This window comes from Artibeus jamaicensis, unplaced genomic scaffold (genome assembly GCF_021234435.1).
Source record: "Artibeus jamaicensis isolate MK-2021 breed Jamaican fruit bat unplaced genomic scaffold, CSHL_Jam_final contig_659, whole genome shotgun sequence".
In the NCBI taxonomy this organism is placed as follows: Eukaryota; Metazoa; Chordata; class Mammalia; order Chiroptera; family Phyllostomidae; genus Artibeus; species Artibeus jamaicensis.
In genome coordinates, this window is record NW_026521916.1 from 836,493 (window position 1) to 862,433 (window position 25,941).

The 25,941-nt window shown below is 36.1% G+C and overlaps 1 protein-coding gene across 1 annotated transcript in view; it reads left to right on the forward strand.

Moving 5' to 3' along the window:
• Positions 1-25,941, forward strand: part of CCDC7 (coiled-coil domain containing 7) — a 362,459-nt gene that overhangs the window by 283,734 nt on the left and 52,784 nt on the right. Inside the window, exon 15 of the mRNA XM_053670977.1 lies at positions 11,567-11,809. Within this exon, the coding sequence (XP_053526952.1) occupies positions 11,567-11,809 (243 nt within the window). The remainder of the gene's footprint in view (positions 1-11,566; positions 11,810-25,941) is intronic.

Here is a 25,941-nt window from a genome sequence, read left to right on the forward strand (position 1 = left end):
ACAGACACAGAAATATGTGACATAAATGAAGGTGAATTCAAGGATGGAGTTCTGAAAATACTCAACGAGATGCAAGAAAATACAAACAGGAAACTTCACAAGCTCAGTAAACAATGAATTAAAGGAGTACTTCACCAAGGAGACTGAAACTTCAAAAAACAAACAAGCAAAAATATTGGAGATGAAGAGTTCAATAAAAGAGATCAACAATGAACTAGTGAGCATAGGATACAAAGCACACCAAAATGGATAAAAGCATCAGTGGTACCAAAGATAGAAATCTAGAAATGATACAGAGAGAAGAGATAGATCTGAGCATAAAAAAAAGAGCTCTGTGAGAACTATCTGATTTTATCAGTAAAAGCTTTATACGTGTAATAGGCATACTGGAGAAAGAAGACAGGGAGAAGGGAACCGAGAGCCTATTCAAAGAGTAGATGAGAACTCCCCAAACCTGCAGAAAGAACTAGATCCTCAAATCCAAGAAGCAAACAGAACACCTAGTTACCACAGTACAAAGAAGACTTCTCCAAAACACACTGTATTAAAACTATCAAAAATTAACAACAAACTTAGGATTCTCAAGACAGCCAGGGAAAAGAAAAAAGTAACCTACAAAGGAAAGCCCATCAGATTATCATCAGACTTCTCAGCAGAAACTCTACAAGCCAGAAGAGAGTGGAACCAAATATTCAAATAACTGAAAGAGAGAACTTAACAGCCAAGAATAATATATCCAGCAAAGTTATCCTTTAAATATGAAGGGGAAATAAAGGCATTTTCCAGACATACAGAATCTGAGGGAATTCATTACCAAATGACCTCCATTAAAGAAAACACACAAAAGGGTTATTCTACCTGGAATAAAAAACAAAAGGTAACAAATCTATGAGCAAGATGACCAACAAAATTAGAGCACAAAAAAGGGATAACTTGTGGCAATAAAATCATAAAAAGGAAAGGGGGAAATATCTGAACTAGCCAAAAAAAAAATGATGAAGTTAAGATGCATCAAGAAAACTACTGTATACATGAAACTTAATTTTTCATAAATCCAAAGGTAACCACAGACAAAAGAACAAAACAAAACTGAGACGCATAATGTATAAAAGAGGAAATACAGGGTGGAAGTTAAGAATACCATCAAACAAATATGTCAGACAAAAACACAAAGAAAAAGAACAAATAGAGGCAGAGAGCTTCAAGAAAACAAAATGGCTATAGGAAATCCTCACACACCATAAATGTAAATGGATTGAATTCACCAATAAAAAGGTGAATTCACAGAGTAACAGACTGAATCAAAAAACATAACCCAGCCCTTACTGGTATGATTCAATTGGTTGGGCATCTTCCTGCGAATTGAAAGGTCATCAGTTTGTTTGATTTCCTGTCAGATCACATGGCTGCAGGTTTGGTGCTTGACTGGAGCACTTATGAGCAGCAAACGATTGATGTGCCTCTCACACATCATTGCTTCTCTCCCTCTCTCCCTCCTTCCTTTCCCCTCTCTTTAAAAATAAATATTTAAAATCTTTAAAAGAAAAACTCCAAGCACATGGTCCCTTGCAGAGACATGTGTAAGGTGCAAAGACAAAGCTAAATTTAAAGTGAAAGTATGGGCAATCATTCTCCAAGAAAATATCCACAGAAAAGCAAGCATAGCTATACTTATACTGCGAAAATAGATTTGAAGAGAACTAAAGTAACAAGATTTAAATATAAACATTTTATGAAAATACTGGGGATACTACATCAAGATGATATAACTCTTAATATATATGCACCCAACAAGGAAGACTAAAATACATAAACATACTACTAAATAAATCTATAGGGAGAAATTGACAAAAGCACATCCATAGTAGGGGACCACTCTCCTCCATTGACCTCTCTAGACACATTGTCTAAATAGAAAGTTAAAAAAATTATATGTGCCTTAAATGACACCTTAGACCAAATAGACAAAATATACATTTAGAAAACCTTTCATCTCAGAATATCAGATTATACATTCTTCCCCAGTGCACATGGAACTTTCTCAAGAACAGATCATATGTTGGGTTACAAAACTAGCTTTAACAAGTTTAAGAATGTTGACAACTTATGATGGTGATTCCATGACCACAGTGCCTTGAAATTGTGAGACTCAAACACCAACTTACACCATAAATACAAAAAAATCACGATGGATAAAAGCTTTACATATAAGTCATGACACCATAAAAGTCCTTCAGGACAACATAGGCAGGAAAATCTCAGATATTCTACACAGCAGTATTTTCACTTGTATGTCCCCTAGAATAAGGAACATAAAGAAAAGAATAAACAGATGGGCTACATCAAAATAAAAAGCTTCTGCATAGCTAAATAAAACAACAGCAAAATGAAAAGGGAAGCAACTGTATGGGAAAATGTATTTTACAATGATGCCCTCAAACAGTGTTTGATGTCTAAAATTTATAAAGAACCCATAAGAGTCTACACCAAGAATACAAACAGTCCAATGAAACAATGGGCAAAGGACTTGAACAGACACTTCTCCAAGGAGGACATATAGAGAGGGTCCAGAGGCATATGAAAAGATGCTTAGCATTACTAGCCATCAGAGAGATGCAAAATAGAATCACAATGCGATACCACTTTACACCATTCAGAATAGCCATCATAAACCAATCAACAAACAAGTGTTGGAGATGTTGTAGAGAAAAGGGAACCCTAGTGTTCTGTATGTGGGAATGCAGACTGGTGCAGCCACTGTGGAAAAGAGTATGGAAATTTCCTCAAAACCCTAAAAATGGAACTGACTTTCAAACTGGCAATTCCACTGCTGGGATTACATCCTAAGAATCCTGAGGCACCAACTTAAAAGAACCTATGCATCCCAATGTTCATAGCAGTGGAATTTATAATAGTCAAGTGCTGGATGCAGCCTAAGTGCCAGTCAGTAAATGAGTGGATCAAAAAACTGGTACATGTACTCAGTGAAATACTATGCATTAGAAAGAATGGAGCTCTTGCTCTTTGCAGCAGCATGGATGAAACCGGAGGGCATTAATCCAGTCATCGAAAGACAAGAGCCTAATCAACAAAACAAATGAGTAAGCAAAATATAACAGAGACATTGAAATAAACAAGAAACTTATTGTAATCCGAGGGGGGGGAAGGTAATAGCTGGGTAAGAAGGGGGAGGGTCATCAAGGAACATGACAAAAGGACCCATGGACAAAGACAATGGGGGGTTAGCTTTGATTGTGGGATATGGGCAGGTGGGAGAAAATGGGGATAAATGTAGTTGAACAACAATAAAAAAATAAAATAAAGTTTGTTAACAAAATAAATTAGAAAATAAACTGCAAAAAAGAATTGAAAAATCGAAAAATATATGCACAATCAGTATCATGCTACTAAAAAGTGACTGTATCAAAGAAAAAAGGTAAGATCATAAGGCATATGGACACAAGTGAGAATGACAATATGACATATCAAAACTTCCAGGATACATCTGAAGTAGTATTAAGAAGGAAGTTTGTATTATTGAAAGCCTATCTCAAGAAACAACTGAAATGCCATGTAAACAATCTAACCTTACATCTTAAAGACTAGAAAAAGAAGAACAAAAGCATCTTAATACAGCAGAAGAAAGGAAATAATAGAAAACAGAGCAAAAATGAATAAAATAGAGAACAAACTACTATACAAAAACTAATACAGCAAAAACTAGGTTCTTTGAAAAGATTAATAAAATTGACAAATCCCTGGCTAGACTCAGTAAAGAAGAGAAAAGGCTCATATAATAATTCAGAAATGAAAGAGTAGAATTACCACAGACATCACAGATATCCAATGGTTCATACTAGAATACTATGAAATATGCTATGCCACCAATTCAATAACCTAGAAGAAATGGTAAGTTCCTAAATATTCATAACATTCCTAAATGTAATAATAAAATAATGGAAAATCTAAATGGGTGGATAAACACTGAGGAAATGGAAAAACAACTAAAAATGTCCCCCAAAATAAAAGTCCAGTACCAGACGGCTTTACTAGTGAATTTTACCAAACATTCAAGGAAGACTTGATACCTATCCTTCTCAAACTCTTCCAAAAAAATTGAAGGAGAGATACTACTTCCCAGCACGTTTTATGATGCCATCCTAACCATGATACCAAAACCTGCCATTCTGGTTATTCTGGTTATTCTTTTTAGAATAACCCTAAAAAGAAAACTACAGACCAATATCTTTGATGAATACAGATGCAAAGATCCTAAACAAATACTAGAACATTTAATACAATGATAAATTAAAATAACACACCATAGTAAGTGGGATTCATTCCAGTGGCATAAGATCATCAGCCTATACAAACCAATCAATGTGATTCACCACACTAATAAAACCAAGGATAAAAATCATATTATTTTATTAATAGTTGTGAATAAGCATTTGTTAAGATGTAACATCCATTTGTGATTAAAACACTCAATAAAACAGGTATAGAAAGAAAGTACCTCAACATAATAAAGACCATATGTGACAAAACCTCAGCCAGTATCATACTCAATGGTGAAAAACAGAATGCTATTCCTCTAAAATGAGAAACAAGATAAGAATGCCCACACTTACCACTCTTATTTACATAGTTGTGGAAGTCCTATGCAGAGTAATCAGGTGAGAGAAAGAAATAAAAGGCATCCAAAAAATCCTATTTGGTTCCAACAAAAATAATAAAATACCTAGGAATAAATTTAAGATAGGATGTGAACTATCTGTATACTGAAACCTAGAAGGCATTAATAAGAGACTGAAAAAAGATAATGAAATGGAAAGATATTCTCTGTTCATGGATTTGAAGAATCAACATAGTTAAAATGGCCATATTACCCAAAGTAATACACAGATTTAATGCAATCCCTTTTAAAATTAATGTAATATTTTAAAGAAATACAGCAAAATTCATCATACTTCTTTGTAACCACAACCCCCCCAATAGTCAAAGTAATCCTGAGAAAAAATAATGAATACAAAGATATCATACTATGTGACTTATACTACAAAAGAATTATACTACAAAACTGTAATAATCAAAACAGCAAGGTATTGACAGAAGAGACATACAGACCAATGGAACTGAATTGAGAGTCCAGAAATAAAACCACACATATATGGGCTAATAATTTTTGACAAAGGAGTAAAAAGTACACAATATAGAAAATAAAACCCTTGAAATAAATGATGCTGGGTAAATTGGAAAACCATGTGCAAAAGAATGGAACTAGACTACAGGTTGGTCCCTATTACAAAAATCAATTCAAAATGAATAAAAGGCATAAATATAGACACAGTAAATAAATAAGGTATAAAAATGGTAATAAGTAAGTACCTGTCAAGAATAACCTTAAATGTTAATGAATTGAATGTTCCAATAAAAAAAATTGGGTAGCTAAATGGATAAGGAAACATGACCCACATATCCTGTCTAACAGAGACCAGTTTGAGAACAAAATATACACACAGGCTGAAAGTAAAGAGATAAAAAATATTTTAAGAAAATGGAAACAAATAAACAAAAAAAGGTGGAGTAACAGTCTGACACAATAGACTACACAGGCCATAACAAGGAGTAAAGAAGGTCACTATGTAATACTAAAGGGATTAGTCCAACAAGAAGACATAAACCTTATAAACATAGATGCACCCAATATAGGAGCACTTAAATATTAAATATATAAAGAAAATCTTGGTGGATGGTGGAAGATATCAACACATCCCTGTCATCAAGGGCTAGATCTTCCAGACCAAAAAAAAGAAAAAATCAACAAGAAAACAGTAATTTTATTTTATTTTATTTTATTATTTTTTAAATAATTTTATTTAGTTATTTTTCAAGTACAGTTTTTTGTCTATTTCTCCCATCCCAGCCCCCCCCCCACCCTGTGCTCCCACCTCCCTCCCATTTCCACCCTCTTAGCTCGTATTTGTTCCTCCAAATCCCTCCCCCTTTTTCCCCCTTAAATTCCCTTCCCTCGTCCCTCTGGTCACTGCCCCCTTGTTCTCTATTTCAGTGTCTTTGTTTTTATTCTGCTTGCTTGTTTGTTTTGTTGTTTAGCTTCCTGTTAAAGGTGAGATCATATGGTATTTGTCTTTCAACACCTGGCCTATTTCACTCAGCATAATGCTTTCCAGTTCCATCCATGTTGTTGCAAAGGGCAGTAGCTCTTTCTTTCTCCCTGCTGCATAGAATTCCATTGTGTATATGCACCACAATTTTTGGATCCATTCATTTACTGATGGGCACCTAGGTTGCTTCCAACTCTTGGGTATTGTAAATTGTGCTGCTATGAACATTGTGGTGCATAGGAGAAAACAGTAATTTTAAACAACAGACTATATCAGATGGATTTCACTGATATTTACAGAACATTTTATAGCAAAGCAGCAGAGTATACATTCTTCTCAAGTGCACATGAGACATTCTCAAAGATAAACCATATGTTAAAACACAAAATTAGTCTGAACATATTAAATAAGACTGAAATATCAAACATCATGTTAAAACACAATGATATGACACTGGAAATCAACTACCATAAAAAAAAACTTGAAAAACATTCAAACATGTTGAGGCTAAAGAGCACAATATTAAATAATTAATGGGTTAGAAAGAAGGTCAAAGAAGAAATAAAAATTTGCCTAAAAATAAATGAAAATAAACATGCAAAAAAATCAAAATCTATGTACACAGCAAAAGTAGTCCTGAGAGGAAAGTTCATAGCCTTACAGGTCTACCTCAAAAAGCAAGAACAATCTCAAACAATCTAACCCTACAACTAAAATAACTAGAAAAATAACAAAGAAAGCCTGGATGGGTTTTAAAAAAGGAAATAATAAAGAGAAAAGCAAAAATAAAAGACAGAGACTAAAAAAGACCATGCAAAAGATCAATGACACCAAGAGCTTGTTCTTTGCAAAGATAAACAAGATTGATGAACCTCTCACCAGACACATCAATTAAAAAGAAAGGGGACCCCAATAAATAAAATCAGAAATGAAGAAGAAAACAACAGACATCACAGAGATACAAAAGATTGTAACGAAATATTGTGAAAACAACTATATGCCAAAAAATGGACAACCTGAACAAAATGGAAAAATTACTAGAAAAACACAATCTTCCATAATTGAATCAGAAATAATTACAAAACCTGAATAGACTGATAACAATACCAACACAAAAAATCCTGGACTGGATGGCTTCAGAGGTGAATTTACCAAATATTCAAAGAAGAACTAACACCTATCTGTCTTAAAGTATTACAAAAATTCAACAGGAGATAAGACTTCAAAGCTCATTTTACTAGGTAAGCATTATCTTAATTCAAAAGCCAGATAAAGACATTACAAAAAAAGGAGAAATTTATAGGCCAATATCCCTGACGAACATAGAAGAACATAGAGTTCTGGCCAAGATGGAGGTATAGGTAGAAATCCTTCACTTTCTTGCACAACCAAAAGGAAGATAACAACTAATATTAAAAAAATAAACAGCCAGAAGTGCCAGAAAATCAAACCCTATGGAACTATGACAACCAAGGAATTAAAGAAACAGTCAACCAGACCAACCAGACCAGTAGGAGGGCAATGAGGGAGACAGAGGAGATGTGTGGATGGAGAGAACCTGTGGCAAGACTGTGGACTGTATGGGTGGGACTGGCTAAAAGGACTCACAGTAAGGTGGCAGACTAGACCATGCTGTGAGGTCCACTGAACTGAGAGAACCCATGGCAAGGTGGCAGACCATGCATCCATGCATCCAGGGCTGGCTCAGAGAACCGGCAATGAAGCAGCTGACCAGGCAGTGCAGTGAGGAGGCGGATGGGTGAGAGAACTCACAGCAAGGAAGCAGATCACGTGGGTGAGGCTGGCTGAACCAGAAACTGAGACTCAGAGCTGACTGTGGACTATAGTGCCGGTTGCCATAGTGAGAGAAACTACCAGTCTCGCAGGAGAGTTAGAAAGTGGGGCTAGAGGAAGCAAAGGAGCTGCATTGTTCCTTCTCTGACCCCTCCCCCACAGACAGAGCCACAGTGCAGTAAAGAGAGTTGCCCTGCTTTGGTGAATACCTAAGGCCCCACCCCCTTACAACTTAATGGGTGTGGCAAGAAAAAGAAATATGGCCCAAATGAAAGAACAGAACAAAACTCCAGAAAAAGAGGTAAGCAATGAAGAGATAGCCAACCTATCCGATGGAGAGTTCAAAACATTGGTAATCAAAATGCTCACAGAACTGATTGATCTTTGTCACAAAATGAAGAACAAATAAAAGATACCCAAAGGAAAATAAAGTAAAATATTTAGGGAACCAACAGTGACCGGAAGGAAACCAGGACTCAAATCAATGATTTGGAACAAAAGGAAGAAATAAACATCCAACCAGAACAGAATGAAGAAACAAGAATTCAAAAAATGAAGAGAGGCTTAGGAACCTCTGGGACAACTTTAAACATTCCAATATCCGAATTATATGGGTTCCAGAAAGAGAAGAACAGCAAGAAATTGAAGACTTATTTGAACACATAATGAAGGAAAACTTCCCCAATCTGGTGAACAAAATAGACTTCCAGGAAGCCCAGATAGTCCCAAAGAAGTTGGACCCAAAGTGGAACACACCAAGGTACATCATCATTACATTACCCAAGATTAAAGATAAAGAGAATCTTGAAAGCAGCAAGAGGGAGATAGTTACCTACAAAGGAGTGCTCATAAGGCCATCAGCTAATTTCTCAAAAGAAACCTTACAGGTAAGAAGGGGCTGGGAAAAAGTATTTGAAGTCATGAAAAGCGAGGACCTCCATCCAAGATTACTCTATCCAGCAAAGCTTTCATTTAGAATGAAGGGCAGATAAAGTGCTTCCCAGATAAGGTCAAGTTAAAGGAGTTCATCATCACCAAGCCATTATTATAAGAAATGTTAAAGGGACTTATCTAAAAAGTAGAACAAAAACTATGAACAGTAAAATGACAACAAACTCACAACTATCAACAATTGAAACAAACAAACAAAAAACAATGAAAATAAAAACTAAGCAAATGACTAGAACAGGAATAGAATCAGAGAAATGAACATCACATAGAGGATTTTCAGTGGGGAGAGGGAGGAAAGGAAAGGTACAAGAAAGAAGAAGCATAGTTGGTAGGCATCAAATAGGGAGAAGTTAAGAATGGAAACAGAGAATTCAAAGAACTTATATATACAACCTATGGACATGAACTAAGGAGGGGGAATGCTGGAAATTTGGGGGGTGCAAGGCAGAGGAGGCATATAGGGGAAAATTGGGAAAACTTAATAGCATAATTAACATTTTTAAAGAAAGAATAAAAAACTGCAATTATATAACACCTCACTGCACTCAGAATGGCTACCATCAAATCAACAAACAAAAGTGTTGGCGAGGATGTGTAGAAAACAGAATCCTCATGCACTTTAAATGGGAATGCAGACTGGTATGGCCACTTTGGAAAACAGTATGGAATTATCATTACAAAAATTAGAGGAGAAGGGAGGAGGAGGGCTGGGGATCAGTGGAGGTGGGCAAAGGAGACAAAATGGGGAACATGCATAATAGTGTCAAATTATATAGATAAAATGATATATAATATATAATATAATGTAATAATATATAATTTTCTGCTAAAATTTATATATATAGTGTAAAAATCTGTACACATTTTCTTTTTAACAATACATTTTTAGAAGTGGAATTGTTCAATGAAAAGGATATGTCTTTAAAAGACTTTTGCTATATTTTTTTCAGGAAAAAAGCAATTAATACTGCTAATAAAAATATGTGAAACAGTTCACATATATATGTAATTTGACACTATTTTAATAGTTTTTAATTGTACACATATATGTAAATAATAATATATTCATATTGTGTATGTAAAGCATATATATGTAATATATGTAAAACATTTTAATGATAAAAATGACACATAAAGATAAAAATGAAAAAATTTACAAAGTATTTTACATGAAGTTATTTTACAAATTCAAAAGAAGTATAGATAGCCCTCTTTCTAAACAGAGAAAGAACACAAAGAACTCATAATTTAGAAACATGCATGCCCAATAAATGAACACCAGTATATTCAGCCTCACTCTTTTCCATAAATGCAGTTAAAAATTACAAAATATATGATGATGGAAGATTATTTGACTTAGGGAGTTGGGTAACCAAAGCAATATACAGGTAGTATATCATAGATATGTACACTTGAAACATATATAATCTTATTAAACAATGTCACCCCAATAAATTTAATAAAATAAAACAATGAGATAGATTTTATAAACTACTCTTTTGGTAAAAATTTAATAAGAAGAAAGAGGGAAGGGAACTTAAGGGGAAAAAGGGGGAGGGATTTTGAGGAACAAGTATGAAAGACACAGAGATGAGGACTGGGGGGGAATGGGAGGGAGGGGGGAGACTGGGCAGGGGGGGCGGGGTGGGATGGGAGAAATAGATAAAAAAAAATGTACTTGAAAAGTAACTAAATAAAATTTAATATTAAAAAAAGAAGAAATATCTAATATTTGTGACTATATATAGAAAAGAGAAATCATTGATATATTTTTATTAGTAGTATGAATTGCTTTTTTCCTGAAAAATAATATGGCTAGTTTTTTAAAGACATATCCTGTTTATTGAACAATTCCACTTCTAAAAATTTATTGTTAAAAAGAAAATGTGTATAGATTTTCACACGGATATATATATATATATATAGAGAGAGAGAGAGAGAGAGAGAGAGAGATTTTAATAGCAACATATTCTATACAGATACCCAACTCCAACCTGTTCATTAATAAAACAAATTGCTAAATAAAAGTGTATTATTAAATAAATTCTCTTAGGTATTCTGATTTACATGTTTATTTACTGTCATGGAAACATATCTATGATAGTATATAATAAAAAGGTCATATTATGTGAGTATGTATAGCATAATCCAGTATAAAAATACCTATGTGTACTAGTTATATTCACAAATCATTAAAAATAATGTACATCCAAATGTTAAAAATCAGTTTTCTGTTGTGATATTATTTGTAAACTTTATTTTGTTAATTAATATATTCTTTCATATAAAATAATATTTTAAATAAAAATCTTATTTTTAAAAAATCTTATTCTAAGAAACATTTAGTTTGAACTATTTCTATTTTATATAGATGTTAATTATCATCATTACAATTCAGCACTTTGTATAATGTATACCTTTAATTAACTTTTATTGTACCTGTGTAATAATTATAACCTTTAAAAAATAACAGCACGAGAATCTCCTGGGTATAAAAATTGTCTTCAAAAAAGGAAGAAGATTTTCATAGTTTTAACTTTGAGGATTTATTAGAGTATCTATTATACCAGTGGTTTAACTGAACTCCTCCAAAGTAATATGGGTATGAATATATGCAGATTTCTAAAAGTTGTAATAATGGCAGGAAAACGTCACAAAAATAATACTTCATAAATGGTTCCTTTGAAAAAAAACAGGAAACCGAAAAAACTAAGCATCAACTAAAGTATTTCCTAAACCAAAGGGAGTTACTTAAAAGTGATGGGAAGACTGAGATCATCCAGGAGACCATCCAGGAGACCATCATGGAAAGAAGAATAAGTAAAACAGAAGTAAGTGAGGACTCAGAATCTATACCATTGGAGAAAGAAGCAAGAAAAGCACAAGTTGCAGATCCAAGTGGACAAAAGGAAAATGCTAAAATTCAAGAACATTCAGAGGTAAGGAAATACTCAAAGATGGTAATATGTGCTGTTAGAGCTTAATATTTTATATTACTATCTGCCTTATTTTTATATATTATTAATGAACTTTATGCATTTTTTGCTTGGATTTTTCTTTTTGTCTTCTGCAATTATTTATTATTATCTTGAATGTAAATGAAACAAATAAATATGTATTTATTTTGTGATTGATATTTTTAGACATTCAAATGTTGAAAATTTTATTTTCAATAAAGCTGTTATAATGTCAGATATAAAATAATGTTTTATATATATTCATTTGTTATTTAATAATGATATAATCAACATGTATTCATTTCAGATGTACTGAATGTACTAATGTACTAATATATAATACAATATAATGGTTTGATATTTGTATATTTTACAAAATTATTAGTACATTATGTCTAGTTAACATCTGTCATGATAACTAGTTACATAATTTTTTCTTATGATAAAAACTTTTAAGATGTTACTGTCTCATAAACTTTCAACTAGGAAATATAGTATTATTAACTATAATTACCATCCTGTACATTATATCCCCTAGATTTATATACTTTATAACTGGAAGTTTGTACCTTTTGACTTTCTTCACCCATTTTACCTACCCTCAGCCCCTACTGGTAACCACCAATCTCTCTTTGGTATCTAACATTTCAAATAAATAACCTAAACCTACATCTACAAGAACTTGAAAAAGAACAACAAAGACATCCCAGAGCAAGTAGAAGGAAGGAAATAACCATGATCAGAGCAGAATTAAACAACATGGAGACTAAAAGCACAATTCTAAAGATCAATAAATCCAGGAGCTGGTCCTTTGAAAAGATAAACAAAATTGACAAGCCTTTAAGCAGACTCAGCAAGAAAAAAAAAAAAAGAGAGAGAAAGGACCCAAATAAACACAATCAGAAATGAAAGGGAAGATAACAAGTGATACCACAGAAATACAAAGGATTGTAAGAAATTACTACAAAGAACTATATGCCAAGAAATTTTGAAACCTGGGTGAAATGGACAAATTTCTAGAAAAAATATAATCTTCTAAAACCAAATGAAGAAGAAGCAGAAAGCCTAAACAGACTGATAACAGCTCATGAAATTGAAACAATAATAATAATAAAAAAAAAAACTTCCGACACACAAAGCCCTGGACAGTACTATGCCCCAGGAGAATTCTACAAAGCATTTGAGGAAGAGCTAACTGCTATCCTTCACAGATTATTCCAAAAAATCCAAGAAGATGGAAGACTCCCAAACTTTTTTTATGAAGCCAGCATCATTCTAATCCCCAAAACCAGATAAAGACAAAATAAGGAAAGAAAACTTTAGGCCAATATTCCTGATGAATATGGACAATAAAATCCTGAACAAAATATGGGCAAACCACATCCAAAAACACATTAAAAAGATCATATACCATATGAAGTAGGATTCATCCCAGGGATGCAAGGATGGTAAGATATTTGCAAATCAATAGATGTAATATATCACATAAACAAAAGGAAACACACAAATCATATGGTCATATCAATAGATGCAGAAAAAGCATTTGATAAGGTTCAGCACCCATTTATGATTAAAACATTCAGCAAAGTGGGAATAGAGGCAGCATTCCATATGTGAGAGACCTACAGCCAACTGATGTTGGCTCAATGGGCAAAAACTCAATGGGCAAAAAGTAAAATTTTTTCCACTAAGATCAGGAACAAGACAAGAGTGTCCATTTTCACCACTTCTATTCAACATAGTATTGGAAGTTTTAGCCACAGCAATCACACAGGAAAAGGAAATAAAAGACATACAAATTGGAAAAAAGGAAATAAAATGGTCATTGTTTGCAGATGACATGATAGTGTACATAGAAAATCCTATAGACTCCACCAAAAATCTGCTCAACCTAATAAATGAATTTGGAAAAAAAGCCATATACCAAGTCAATATCGAGGTATCAAAGGCATTTTTGTATACCAACAATGAAATATCAGAAACAGAAATCAGGAAAAAAATTCCATCTGTATAACAACAAGAGAAATAAAGTACATAAGAATAAACCTAACCAAGAAGGTGAAAACTGTATGTAGAAAACTACACACACTGAAGAAAGAAATTAAGAAAGACACAGATGTAGGCATGTACCGTGTTCATGAATCAAAAGAATTAACATCATCAAAATGTCTGTACTACCCAAAATCATTTATAGATTCAATGCAATCCCTATTAAAGTACCAATGACATATTTCACAGATATAGAACAAACATTTCAAAAATTTATATGGAACCATAAATGACCCTGAATAGCTGCAGCAATTTTTAAAAAGGAGAACAATGTAGGAGGGATCACAATGCCTGATATCAAAATGTATTACAAGCCACTGTAATCAAATCAGACTGGTACTGGCATAAGAAAAGACACATAGACCAATGGAACAGGATAGAGAGTCCAGAAATAAACCAAAGTTTTATGGTCGATTAATATTTGACAAAGAGGGCAGAAGCATAAAATGGAGTAAAAATAGCCTCTTCAACAAATGGTATTGGGAGATCTGGACAGCTATACGCAAAACAAAAACAGAAACAAAAACCCTCAACCAACCACTATGTCCCCTAGAGCAAGGTAAATAACGGAAAGAACAAACAAATGAGACTTCATCAAGATAAAAAGCTTCTGCATGCCTAAAGAAAATGTCAGCAAAATGAAAAGGGAACCAACTGTATGGGAAAATATATTTGCCAATGATACCTCAGACAAGGACTGGATCTCCAAAACATGTATAGAATTCACATGACTCCACTCCAGGAAAACAAACAACCCAGTTTAAAATGGGCAAAAAACTTGAACAGACACTTCTCCAAGGAGAACATACAGAGGGGCCAGAGACATATGAAAGGATGGTCATCATCCCTAGCCATGAGAGAGAAGCAAATTAAAACCACAATGAGATACAATTTCACACTGGTCAGAATGGGCATCTAAATCCCCAGCCTCTGCTTCCTGCCAAAGGCACTGCCGCATAGCCCTAATAGGCTATCTGTCTGAATTTTCTGGCTTTCTTGGTGGTGACCCACCCTATAAGGAGAAACACTCGAAGATGAGATAAGGAGCAGCAGCTACAAGGCAGGTCCTGAGGTGGGGCTGCAGAGAGAACTTCAGTGCTCCCCTGCTACATCATATGTGACTTCCTCCTCTGAATTAGAATCCTTATCCTTTTCTTTGACTAGCTCCTTTTTCATCCCATATAGGCATGAGAGCAGTCCTGACTAGTTTCCAAGTGAATAAGTTTTGAACTCTGATAGAAATGCCACTGTCCTGTAAAAGGTTTAGCTTGTCGCCTGCCCTTTCCCAAACTTCAATATCTAAGATCCCCTTGTTAGGAAAAGCAGTGTAGTATTTCTTTATAGTTTGTAAAAGCTGAATGAGATGCTGTAACATGCGAAGGTAGACTTCCTGCTCTTTATATAAACAAGAGCCCATTCATGTTAATAAGAGGGCCTTTTTTACTTTCAGTTTCCATTTTTTTCTGACTCTGCTGCCTGTGCTGAACCCCAGCTAGCTAGCTATTGGGGGATATAGTGTGGTGGCTCAAAAATGTGCTATTGGTAGAAGACAGTCATGGAGGGCTGCCAGATATTCCAGGTAACTTAACCCTGCTTATGGGTCTTGCTTTTTCCCCCAAGTGTCTAAAACTGCAAGGGGGGGCTCAAAGTGCTAGGTGACCAACCTTTATATTAAGCTCTCTCAGATGAACCAGAAGTTATATTAAATCATTTTGGAGGTCCCTGTAAGACACCCACACATCTTGGAAATTGGTCCCAGACACCCTTGCAAGGTTTCAACTCATGTGGGAACACCCAATTTCTCGAGCCAGGGAAGGCAGTGCCTTTTATCTTCAGAGCTTGGCTAATGCCAAATGTTCTCATACAAAACCTGTGATTAACACTAATTTCTTCTGGAAAGTGATCTTCAGAGTCTGGTCAAAACATAGCACTCATTCACTATCTGCTTTTCCTTATGCAAGCAGGCTGAGGGAAAAGGCAAAATCAAAAGGACCACAAGAGGCGACCTGAAAAAATCTGCTGAGACACTCGTAAATGACCTTGTAACTAGTTTTCAAAGCCGATTAAAGGGAAATGGGGTGCCCATTGGGTGTGGTGAATGTTTGGGAGCAAGCAAGACTCCTGCTTACTAAAGAGGGTGCAGATGCAAAACAGCTACAAGAGAGGGCGACCTTGGAAGAAATATATTTCTCTCTGAAATTCAACACACCCTACAACCTTATTGAAGAGCACTGGGTGGTGCCTGCCCTTACCTGGGTTGATGTGTGCACTCCAACCAAGTTGGTATATTGTCCACAATGTGGTGCAAAGCCTTTGGCCCCATGTTGGGCACCAGATGATGTGGACTCCAGCCAGCGGTGTCCTCAGTATTGTGGATGCAACAAACAAAATCACATGAACTGCAGAAGTCCTATGGAGAAAAGGGACAGTATGGTCACTCTGAGTAAGAAAGCACACTGACCCAAGCTTTTATTGTTTTCTGGGAGCATTACATCAAGGAAGGTCCTCATTCATTGTGCTCAGGTTGCTTTAAGTGATTATTTCTTACATATAACAAAGAAAAGCATGTTGCAAAGGCCAGGGAATGATAAGAGTGATTGATCTGGTTACATCCTGTCCTTGGCATGGCTTAGCATAGTCTGTCAGAAGTTACTTCAAAGATACATTAAACATCTGCTGTCTTAAGTCAGGGTGAGGGAGTCTTAGCAAAACCAAGCCTCAAAGCAGCCTACATATAATGCAGGCCTGGTCCCCCATGGGAAAGCCAGTCTGTGGGTCTGGCTCCTATGTGGCACAACATCCCTGAAAGTTTTCTGAACCTGGGCTCAGCTACAATCACCATTGCCATGCAGACCAGTTCCCTATAATTTTTTTTCACTTAGAGAACTTTATTCATCATACTTATATGAAAAATTATTTTGTAAGTTTAGCTTTGAGTCTTGATTTATCATCTACTCTTAGGACATATAACAATTTAGTGGCATAAGTTCCACAGATTTTTAAAAATTTTAGTTGTTGTTCAAGTACAGTTTTATGCCTTTTACTTCCCCCAGTACGCCCCCCCAGTACTCACCATCACCCTCCCATTTCCACCACACCCCTGTTTTTGTCCATGTGTCCTTTATACTTGCTCCTGCAAACCCTTTCCCCTTTTTCCTAAAATTCCCTCCTCTCTCTCCTCTGGTCACTTTCAGCCTGTTCTCTATGTCAGTGTCTTTGGTTATATTTTGCTTGCTTGTTTGTTTATTTTGTTGTTAGGTTCCTCTTAAAGGTGAGATAATATGGTATTTGTCTTTCACCATCTGGCTTATTTTGCTTAGGATAATGTTTTCCAGGCCCAGGCATGCTTTTGCAAAGGGTAGGAGCTCTGTCTTTCTTTCTGCTGCATAGAACTCCATTGTGTAAATGTACCATATTTTTTTTGTCCATTCATTTAATGAGGAGCACCTAGGTTGCTTCAAACACTTGGTTATTGTACACTGTGCTGCTATGAACATTGGTGTGCATAGGTTCTTTGGGGTTGGTGTTTCAGGGTTCTTAGGATATAATCCTAGAGAGGAATTGCTGGGTTAAAAGGCAGATTCATTTTTAGTTTTCTGAGAAAATTCCATACTGTTCCACAGTAGTTGTACCAGTCTACAATTCCACAGTAGTTGTACTAGTCTGCAATCCTACCAACAATGAATGAGGATCCCCTTTTCTCCACAACCTCTTCAATACTTGTCGTTTGTTACTTTGTTTATGATGGCTATTCTGACTGGTGTGAAGTAGTATCTTACTGTGGTCTTAATTTGCATCTATGTGATAGCCAGAGATACTGAGCATCTTTTTATGTGTCTCTGGATCCTCTGTATGTCCTCTTTGGAGAAGTATCTGTTCAAGTCCTTTGCCCATTTTTTTTTATGGAAAGATTCATTGTATAATTTATTTATTTATTTTTTAATTAAAATTATTAAGTGTTTAATTGTTTTCCATTTTCACATTTTAAAAATCTGGCTGTTTATTTTATTTTATTTTTTTAATTTTTTAAAATTAATTTTATTTAGTTATTTTTCAAGTACAGTTTTTGTCTATTTCTCCCATCCCACCCTCCCCCACCCCTTGCTCCCCACCTCCCTCCCATTTCCACCCCTTTGCCCATTTTTTAATTGGGTTGCTTGTCTTCTTAGAGTGGAGTCATGTAAGTTCTTTGTATATTTTGGAGATTAAACCCTTGTCTGAGGTATCATTGGCAAATATGTTTTCCCATACAGTTGGTTGCGTTTTAATACTGTTTTCTTCAGCCATGCAGAAGCTTTTTTTAATATAAGATCCCATTTGTTTATTCTTTCTTTTATGTCCCTTGCTCTAGGTGACATATCACTGAAAATGTTGCTGCATGTAATATCTGGGACTTTCCTGTGTATGTTCTCCTCTAGGACTTTAATGGTTTCACGGCTTATATTTAAGTCTTTTATCCACCTTAAATTTATTTTTGTGTATGGTGTAAGTTGGTGCTTGAGTTTCATTTCTTTGCACATAGCTGTCAACTTCTCCCAACACCATTTGTTGAAGAGGCTATTTTTGCTCCATTTTATGTTGCTGGCCTCTTTGCCAAATATTAATTGACCATAGAGACTTGGATTTATTTCTGGGCTCTCTATTCTGTTCTATTCATCTATGTACCTGTTTTTATGCCAATACCAGGCTGTTTTGATTAAAGTGGCCTCATAATACAGTTTGATATCAAGTACATGATCCCTTCTACTTTGCTCTTCTTTCTCAAAAATTGTAGCAACTATTCGGGGTCATTTATAGTTCCATATAATTTTTGAAGTGTTTGTTCTATGTCTGTGAAATATGCTATTGGTACTTTAGTAGGTATTGCATTGAATACGTAAATTGCTTTGGATAATATGGACATTTTGATGATGTTAATTCTTTCTATCATGAACACAGTATATGTTTCCATTTGTTTTGTCTTCATGGATTTTTTTCCTCAGTGTTGTGTAGTTTTCTACATACAGGTCTTTTACCTCCTTGGTTATGTTTATTCCTAGGTATTTCATTTTTCTTTTAGCCATATCAAGTGGGATTTTTCCTTGATTTCTGCTTCTAATGTTTTATTGCTGGTATACAAAAATGCCATTGATACCTAGATTTTGACTTTGTACCTGGCTTTTTTCCTCCAAATTCATTTATTAGATCAAGCAGATTTTTGGTGGAGTCTATAGGATTTTCTATGTACACTATCATGTCATCTGCAAACAATAACCATTTTGTTTCCTTTTTTCCAATTTGTATGTCTTTTATTTCCTTTTCCTGTGTGATTGCTGTGGCTAAAACTTCCAATACTATGTTGAATAGAAGTGGTGAAAATGGACACTCTTGTCTTGTTCCTGATCTTAGTGGAAAAAATTTTACTTTTTGCCCATTGAGTTTTTGCCCATTGAGCCAACATCAGTTGGCTGTAGGTCTCTCACATATGGAATGCTGCCTCTATTCCCACTTTGCTGAATGTTTTAATCATAAATGGGTGCTGAACCTTATCAAATGCTTTTTCTGCATCTATTGATATGACCATATGATTTGTGTGTTTCCTTTTGTTTATGTGATATATTACATCTATTGATTTGCAAATATCTTACCATCCTTGCATCCCTGGGATGAATCCTACTTCATATGGTATATGATCTTTTTAATGTGTTTTTGGATGTGGTTTGCCCATATTTTGTTCAGGATTTTATTGTCCATATTCATCAGGAATATTGGCCTAAAGTTTTCTTTCCTTATTTTGTCTTTATCTGGTTTTGGGGATTAGAATGATGCTGGCTTCATAAAAAAAGTTTGGGAGTCTTCCATCTTCTTGGATTTTTTGGAATAATCTGTGAAGGATAGCAGTTAGCTCTTCCTCAAATGCTTTGTAGAATTCTCCTGGGGCATAGTACTGTCCAGGGCTTTGTGTGTCGGAAGTTTTTTTTTTTATTATTATTGGTTCAATTTCATGAGCTGTTATCAGTCTGTTTAGGCTTTCTGCTTCTTCCTCATTTGGTTTTGGAAGATTATATTTTTCTAGAAATTTGTCCATTTCACCCAGGTTTCAAAATTTCTTGGCATATAGTTCTTTGTAGTAATTTCTTACAATCCTTTGTATTTCTGTGGTATCACTTGTTATCTTCCCTTTCATTTCTGATTGTGTTTATTTGGGTCCTTTCTCTCTCTTTTTTTTTTTTTTCTTGCTGAGTCTGCTTAAAGGCTTGTCAATTTTGTTTATCTTTTCAAAGGACCAGCTCCTGGATTTATTGATCTTTAGAATTGTGCTTTTAGTCTCCATGTTGTTTAATTCTGCTCTGATCATGGTTATTTCCTTCCTTCTACTTGCTCTGGGATGTCTTTGTTGTTGTTCTTCAAGTTCTTGTAGGTGTAGGGCTAGGTTGTTTATTTGAAATGTTTCTTTTTTTCTTTTTTTTAGGTCAGCCTTTATTGCTATGAACTTCCCTCTCAGGGCTGCCTTTGCTGTGTTCCACAAGTTTGGGGTTTTTCCTGAGGTCATTTTCATTTGTTTTCAGCAAATTGTTTATTTTCTTCTTGATCTCCATTCATTGTTTAATCTCACGCTACTCAAGCTTTTTGAGTTTTAGTGTTTTTTAGTTTTTTCTTGAGGTTCGTTTGTAGTTTCAGGCCCTTGTGTTTGGAGAAAATGCTTGATATAATTTTAATTTTCTTGAGTGCTTTGGGGGGTTATTCCTTGAGGTTGGTTCTAGTTTCAGCCCCTTGTGCTCAGAGAGAATACTTGATATGATTTCAGTTTCCTTGAATTTGTTGAGGCTTGTTTTGTGTCCTATCATGTGGTCTACCTTTGAAAATGTTGCATGTGTACTTTAAAAAATGTGTATTTTGCTTCTTTGAGATGAAAGGCTTATATATATCAGTTAAGTCCATTTGTTCTTGGACATTGTTCAATACCACAATATCTATGTTGATATTTTGTTATGAAGATCTACCCATTTTTGACAGTGGGGTGTTGAAGTCCTCTAGTATAATTGTGTTGCCGTCAATATCTTTCTTGAAGTCTTCTGTGATTTTCTTTATGTTTTTGGGTGCTCCTATGATGAATACATATATATTTATAATGTTTATGTGTTCTTGATAAATACGTCCCTTGCGTATTAGAAAGTGTCCTTCTGGGTCTCTTTTTTATGAAACTTTTTTTTAAGCTACTTCTTGTGATATGAGTATTACTACCCTGGGTTTTGTTTTTTGTTTTTTTTTTCCTGTACTTTGCTTGGAAAATTTGTTTCCAGCCCTTCACTTTCAGTCTGTGTAGGTCTTTTGTTCTGAGGTGAGTCTCTTGTAGCAGCATATGTGTCAGTCATGCTTTTTTACCCATGCAGCTATTCTATGTGTTTTGATTCAAGCAGTTAATTTGTTTACATTTAAGGTTATTATTAATAGGCACTTATTCATTGCCATTTTTTGTATCTGTTCTCTCTCTCACTCTTTTTCTTCCTTTCTTTAAAAGCAATACCTTTAGCATTTCTTTCAGCAGTAATTTGTTGGAGGTGTATTCTTTTATATCTTGTCTGGGAAGTTCCTTATTTGGCCTTCCATTTTAATTGAAAGCCTTGCTGGGTAAAGTAGCCTTGGTTGCAGTCCTTGGGTTCTCATTACTTGGAATATTTCTTGCCATTCTTTTCTGCCTTGGAGTGTTTCCATTGAGAAGTGTGCTGCTAGCCTTCTCAGTGTTTCTTTGTATGAGGGTGACTTTCATAAGTCCCCCTGAGTGCTACAGATGAGAATGAATATGGCAGAGATATGACGTGATCTGCTTGGGGAGGAGAAGTGAGCTGTGGCCAGTTTCTTGGAGGAGAGAAAGGCCTCAAGCCCCCACCTCCAGAGCTTTTATTGGGTTGTAATACACAGGAATACAGAGCGGCAAGGATCAAACAGTAGATAACATTGCAAAGAAATCTGAGGGCTTACTATGAGTGAGTCTGTCAGGAACAGAGTTTTAGGGTTTCCTGCTCAAACCCTTAACATATGAATGAAAGCATTCTTAGCAGAGCAGATTTCACAGGTTTATCAGGAAGTCTTTGTGATGCCAGATTGTTCCCCAGGACACGCTCTACCAAGGCAAGGAGCTGTACCTCTCCCCAACAGGTATTCAGGCTTAAGGGGATCAGAGCCAGGAAGTGCTTCTCCCAGAGAACATGGGGACTTGGGCTATGTCAAAGCCATGGGGCAAGAGTCCATTACTCCTTGTTGTAGCCCCCCGACTCCTTCCCTGAAGGCTTCCCAAGTGATCAAGTCTGGCTTAGGTTGCCCCCTGCTGTGAGGGGTCTTCCCCATCATTGATTTCCAATCAAGTTTTGAGGGCAGGGAGAGGAAACTGAGGCAGCGTTTGCTACCAGAGACAAGCTTTGTCTCCTGCAGCTGGCATTCCAGAGATCGTCTCTCGCCCTTAGCCACAAGGGGTCGAGATACAATTCCTAAAACCAGGTAGAGCAGTCTACAACACCTTTGTATGTTACTTCTTGTTTCTCCCTTGCTGCCTTTAAGATCCATCTTTGACTTGCAATTTTGCCATTTTAATTATGTGTCTTGAAGTGGGCCTCTATGGGTTCCTTTTGATTGGGACTGTTTGTGTTTCCTGGATTTGTGTGACGTTTTCTCTTATTAAATTAGGGAAGTTTTCCATCATTTCTTTTTCAAACAGATTTTTTATTCCTTGGTTTTCTTCTACTAGTATCTTTATTATATGGATATTATTCTGTTTTATGTTGTCCTGCATATCTCTTAACCTCTTTTCATTCTTTCTGAGCCTCCTTTTCCTTTTCTTGCTCTTTCTGAGTATTTCTTTCTACCTTGTCCTCCCAGTTGCTGATCTGATTCTCTACTTCATCTAGCCTGCTTTTAAACCCTCTACTGTGTTCTTCAGTTCAGAAATTGTATTCTTCATTTCCTCTTGGCCCTTGTTGATAGTTTCTACTTCCTTTTTCATGTTGATATAATTTGCAATTAATTCATTGTAGTTTCCCTGCAGTTTTTGGTAATTCTCTGTGAACTCATTGAGCTTCCTGATAACCATTGCTTTGAACTTGATATCTGATAGTTGACTTGCCTCTGTTTCATTTAGTATTCTTTCTGAGCCTTTCTCCTTTCCTTTCACTTGAGGATTGTTTCTTTGTCTTCCCATTGTTTGTGAGACTATTCTTGTTAGCTTCTGCATTTTAATTTGATCTGTTCTAGCTCCCTGGATTTATGGTGTGAACTTCTGTGGTAGGAGACCTGTGATATTCAGTGGTACAGTCTCCTTGATCTCCTGAGCTCTGAGAAAGGAGATTTTTTGGATATATATAGTGTTAACTGTTATTTTACTGAAGTAGCCACTTTTTTAGAAAAGGTGGAAAAAAGGTAAAACTCTTGTTAGGAGCAGGGAAGGATTGTGCATTGGATCTAGAAAGCAGGGAGCTTGTGTGAGGGTCAGATTATGAGATAAAGTGAGGGTAAAGGAGAGAAAATAGGTGTAGTGTATGAAAGAATAAAGTTAACCACCACAGTAATAAATTCAGGAAATAGTGGATTGAGCTAAGATTCAGGAGGAGTGCTGTGAAGTATTTACAATTGTGTGAAAGAGGAATTATTTACAATAGTAATGGAGCAACAATCACAGAACAGAATCTATGTGATCTGAATAGCAAGAATAGGAAGGACAGGAACTAGAGTAGTGTGATATTGGAACACAAGTGAAGTGAAAGATGGAAAATGAAAAATATGCTATGAAAGAGAGAACAAGGGAAACTAGCCAAACAATGCAAGTTAATAAATCAAGTAAAGAAGACTAAACAGAAAGAAGAGAAATACAAAAACTCTAACAAAAGATGTAAGAATAAAGAAATAATAATACAAATATACAATAACTTGCTAGTTCTCTGGAGTAGCAAAGTGAAATTTGTGTCACTTTCTCATTTGTTGGGATGACCGTTCTTTGGTTCTAAGTCTAGTCTTTTCACAGCTCCAGGTTTTATTGTCTCACTTGTCAGAATTACAAAAGAAAAAAAAGGGAGGAAGGAAGAAGGACTAAAAGAGGAAAGGAAGGAGGGAAGGAAGGAAGGAAGAAAAAAGAAAGGAAGAAAGGAAGAAAAGAAAGAAGGGAAGAAAGAACTAAAAACAAACAAGCAAAAAACCTTCTGCTGGGTTTAAACTGACCAAGCCAGTTCTGCTGGTCTTCCTGGCTGCAGCAGGCTGAGAGGGGATTGGTTTTATTTTTCTCCCTTCCTGAGCCACACTTTTGCTGTTGCCCAGCCTCTAGCCCAGTTCCTCCGTTCTCTGCTATGCCCCCAGTGCCCTTTTGTGCCCAGTCCACCAATTGTGCTGTCCTTGAGATGCACCAGTTAGGGACAATTCACACACCACCTTCTCTCTCTTTGCTGTCCTAGATGCTAGGGACTCTCAGGGAAGTTTTGCTACCCCACCAAGTTAAGTATTTCTAGGGACTGCTGACTTCCTGAGTCCCATAGCTCTCCTCTGCAGGGTTGTCTCTGCCTTCCTCTTAGAGAGCCAGTGGGTCCTGGGTGGGAGGTGCCTCTGTGCAGCAGGGTCAGGTGTGTACTGTCCCCAGGGCTGCAGGCATGAGATAATACAGGCAGTTGCTGGGCTGAGGGATCAGGCGTGCTTTGGGTGTGAGTATGTGGCTAGGTGGGGGTAGGGGAGCAGGAGGCAGGGGCCGCTGCTTTGGAGAATTTCCCTAACAGCTGCTTAGTGCCTTTTTTCTCTCTTCCTTTTTGAAAAATTCCTCCTATTCAAGCCTGCCACTCCAAACAAGCACCTGGCCTCTCACACAGCCCAACTTTCCAACCAGACCAGGGACTGACCTGGTCAGGGTCTGTTACAGCCCAACTCTTCCCAGCTGGTGTCCATAGTTTCAGAGGGTACACACTACCCCTGTGTGTTTGCCACTTCATCCTTATTCCCCTCCTGTGACTTCAAGCATCCAGGTCCTGCCTGGTGCTGTTCAAACCTTGTTTGGCAGGGGAGGGAGCCATTGAGCTCAGTCTCTCCCAAGAATCCTGCAGCAGTCCTGGTGGGAGCCTGGCCTGGGGCTATGGCCACTCTGGTCCCCGTGATGGTCCCAGGGACCTTATTGTCCTGAAACACTCTCCTTGCTGTGTAATTTTTCAATGTCCTCTATAATTTTGGGTTTCCAGTCCTCATATATGCTGGGATACCATTGGCTTCACTCTGTTCCTTAGTAGATGATGTAGATGTTTCACCTGTTCGCAGGGGGAAGTGGGCTCTGCTCCCACCTACCTCACTGTCATCTTCCCTTTTCTGGTTTTGGTTGCTGTAGATTCATCCTTTGGTGGGTCCTTCACTCCAGCTGGTTGACTATGAGTCATACCACCCACCACATCTTGTATGCTCTTGTACGCATACTGTCAGAACAATACCAAACAGCCCAGGCTTAATTTTTTGTAAATTTATTTGGGCTTGTTTTGTGGCCTATCTTATGGCCTATCTTTGTAAATGTTCCATGTGCTCTTGAAAAGAATGTATATTCTGGTGTTTAGGGGTGGATCACACTAAAAATATCAATTAAACCCATGTGGTCTAATGTGTCATTTAAGGCTACTGGGTTTTTTGTTGATTTTTTTTTTGGTCTGACAGATATATCCATTGATATCTATGGGTTGTTAAAATCCCCTACTATGAGTGTATTACTGTTGCTCACTTCCTTTATGTTAATCAGGGTGTGATATATATTTAGGTTTTCCTATTTGGTTGCATAAATATTTACATGGACTATATCCTCTTGTTGGATTGATCCCTCTGTCATTATAAAATTTCCTCTTTTATCCTATATTATACCCTTTGTTTTAAAGTCCATTATATCTGAATATTGCTACACCACTTTTTTATTAACCCATTTGAATTAAATAGCTTTCTCCATATCCTTATTCTCTCTCTGTGTGCATATATCGATCCAAAGTGGGTCTCTTGTATGCAGCATATGTATGAGTGTTGTTTCATCATCCTTTCAGCTATGCAGTGACCTCTTATTGGAATACTTCAAATGGTTATATGTA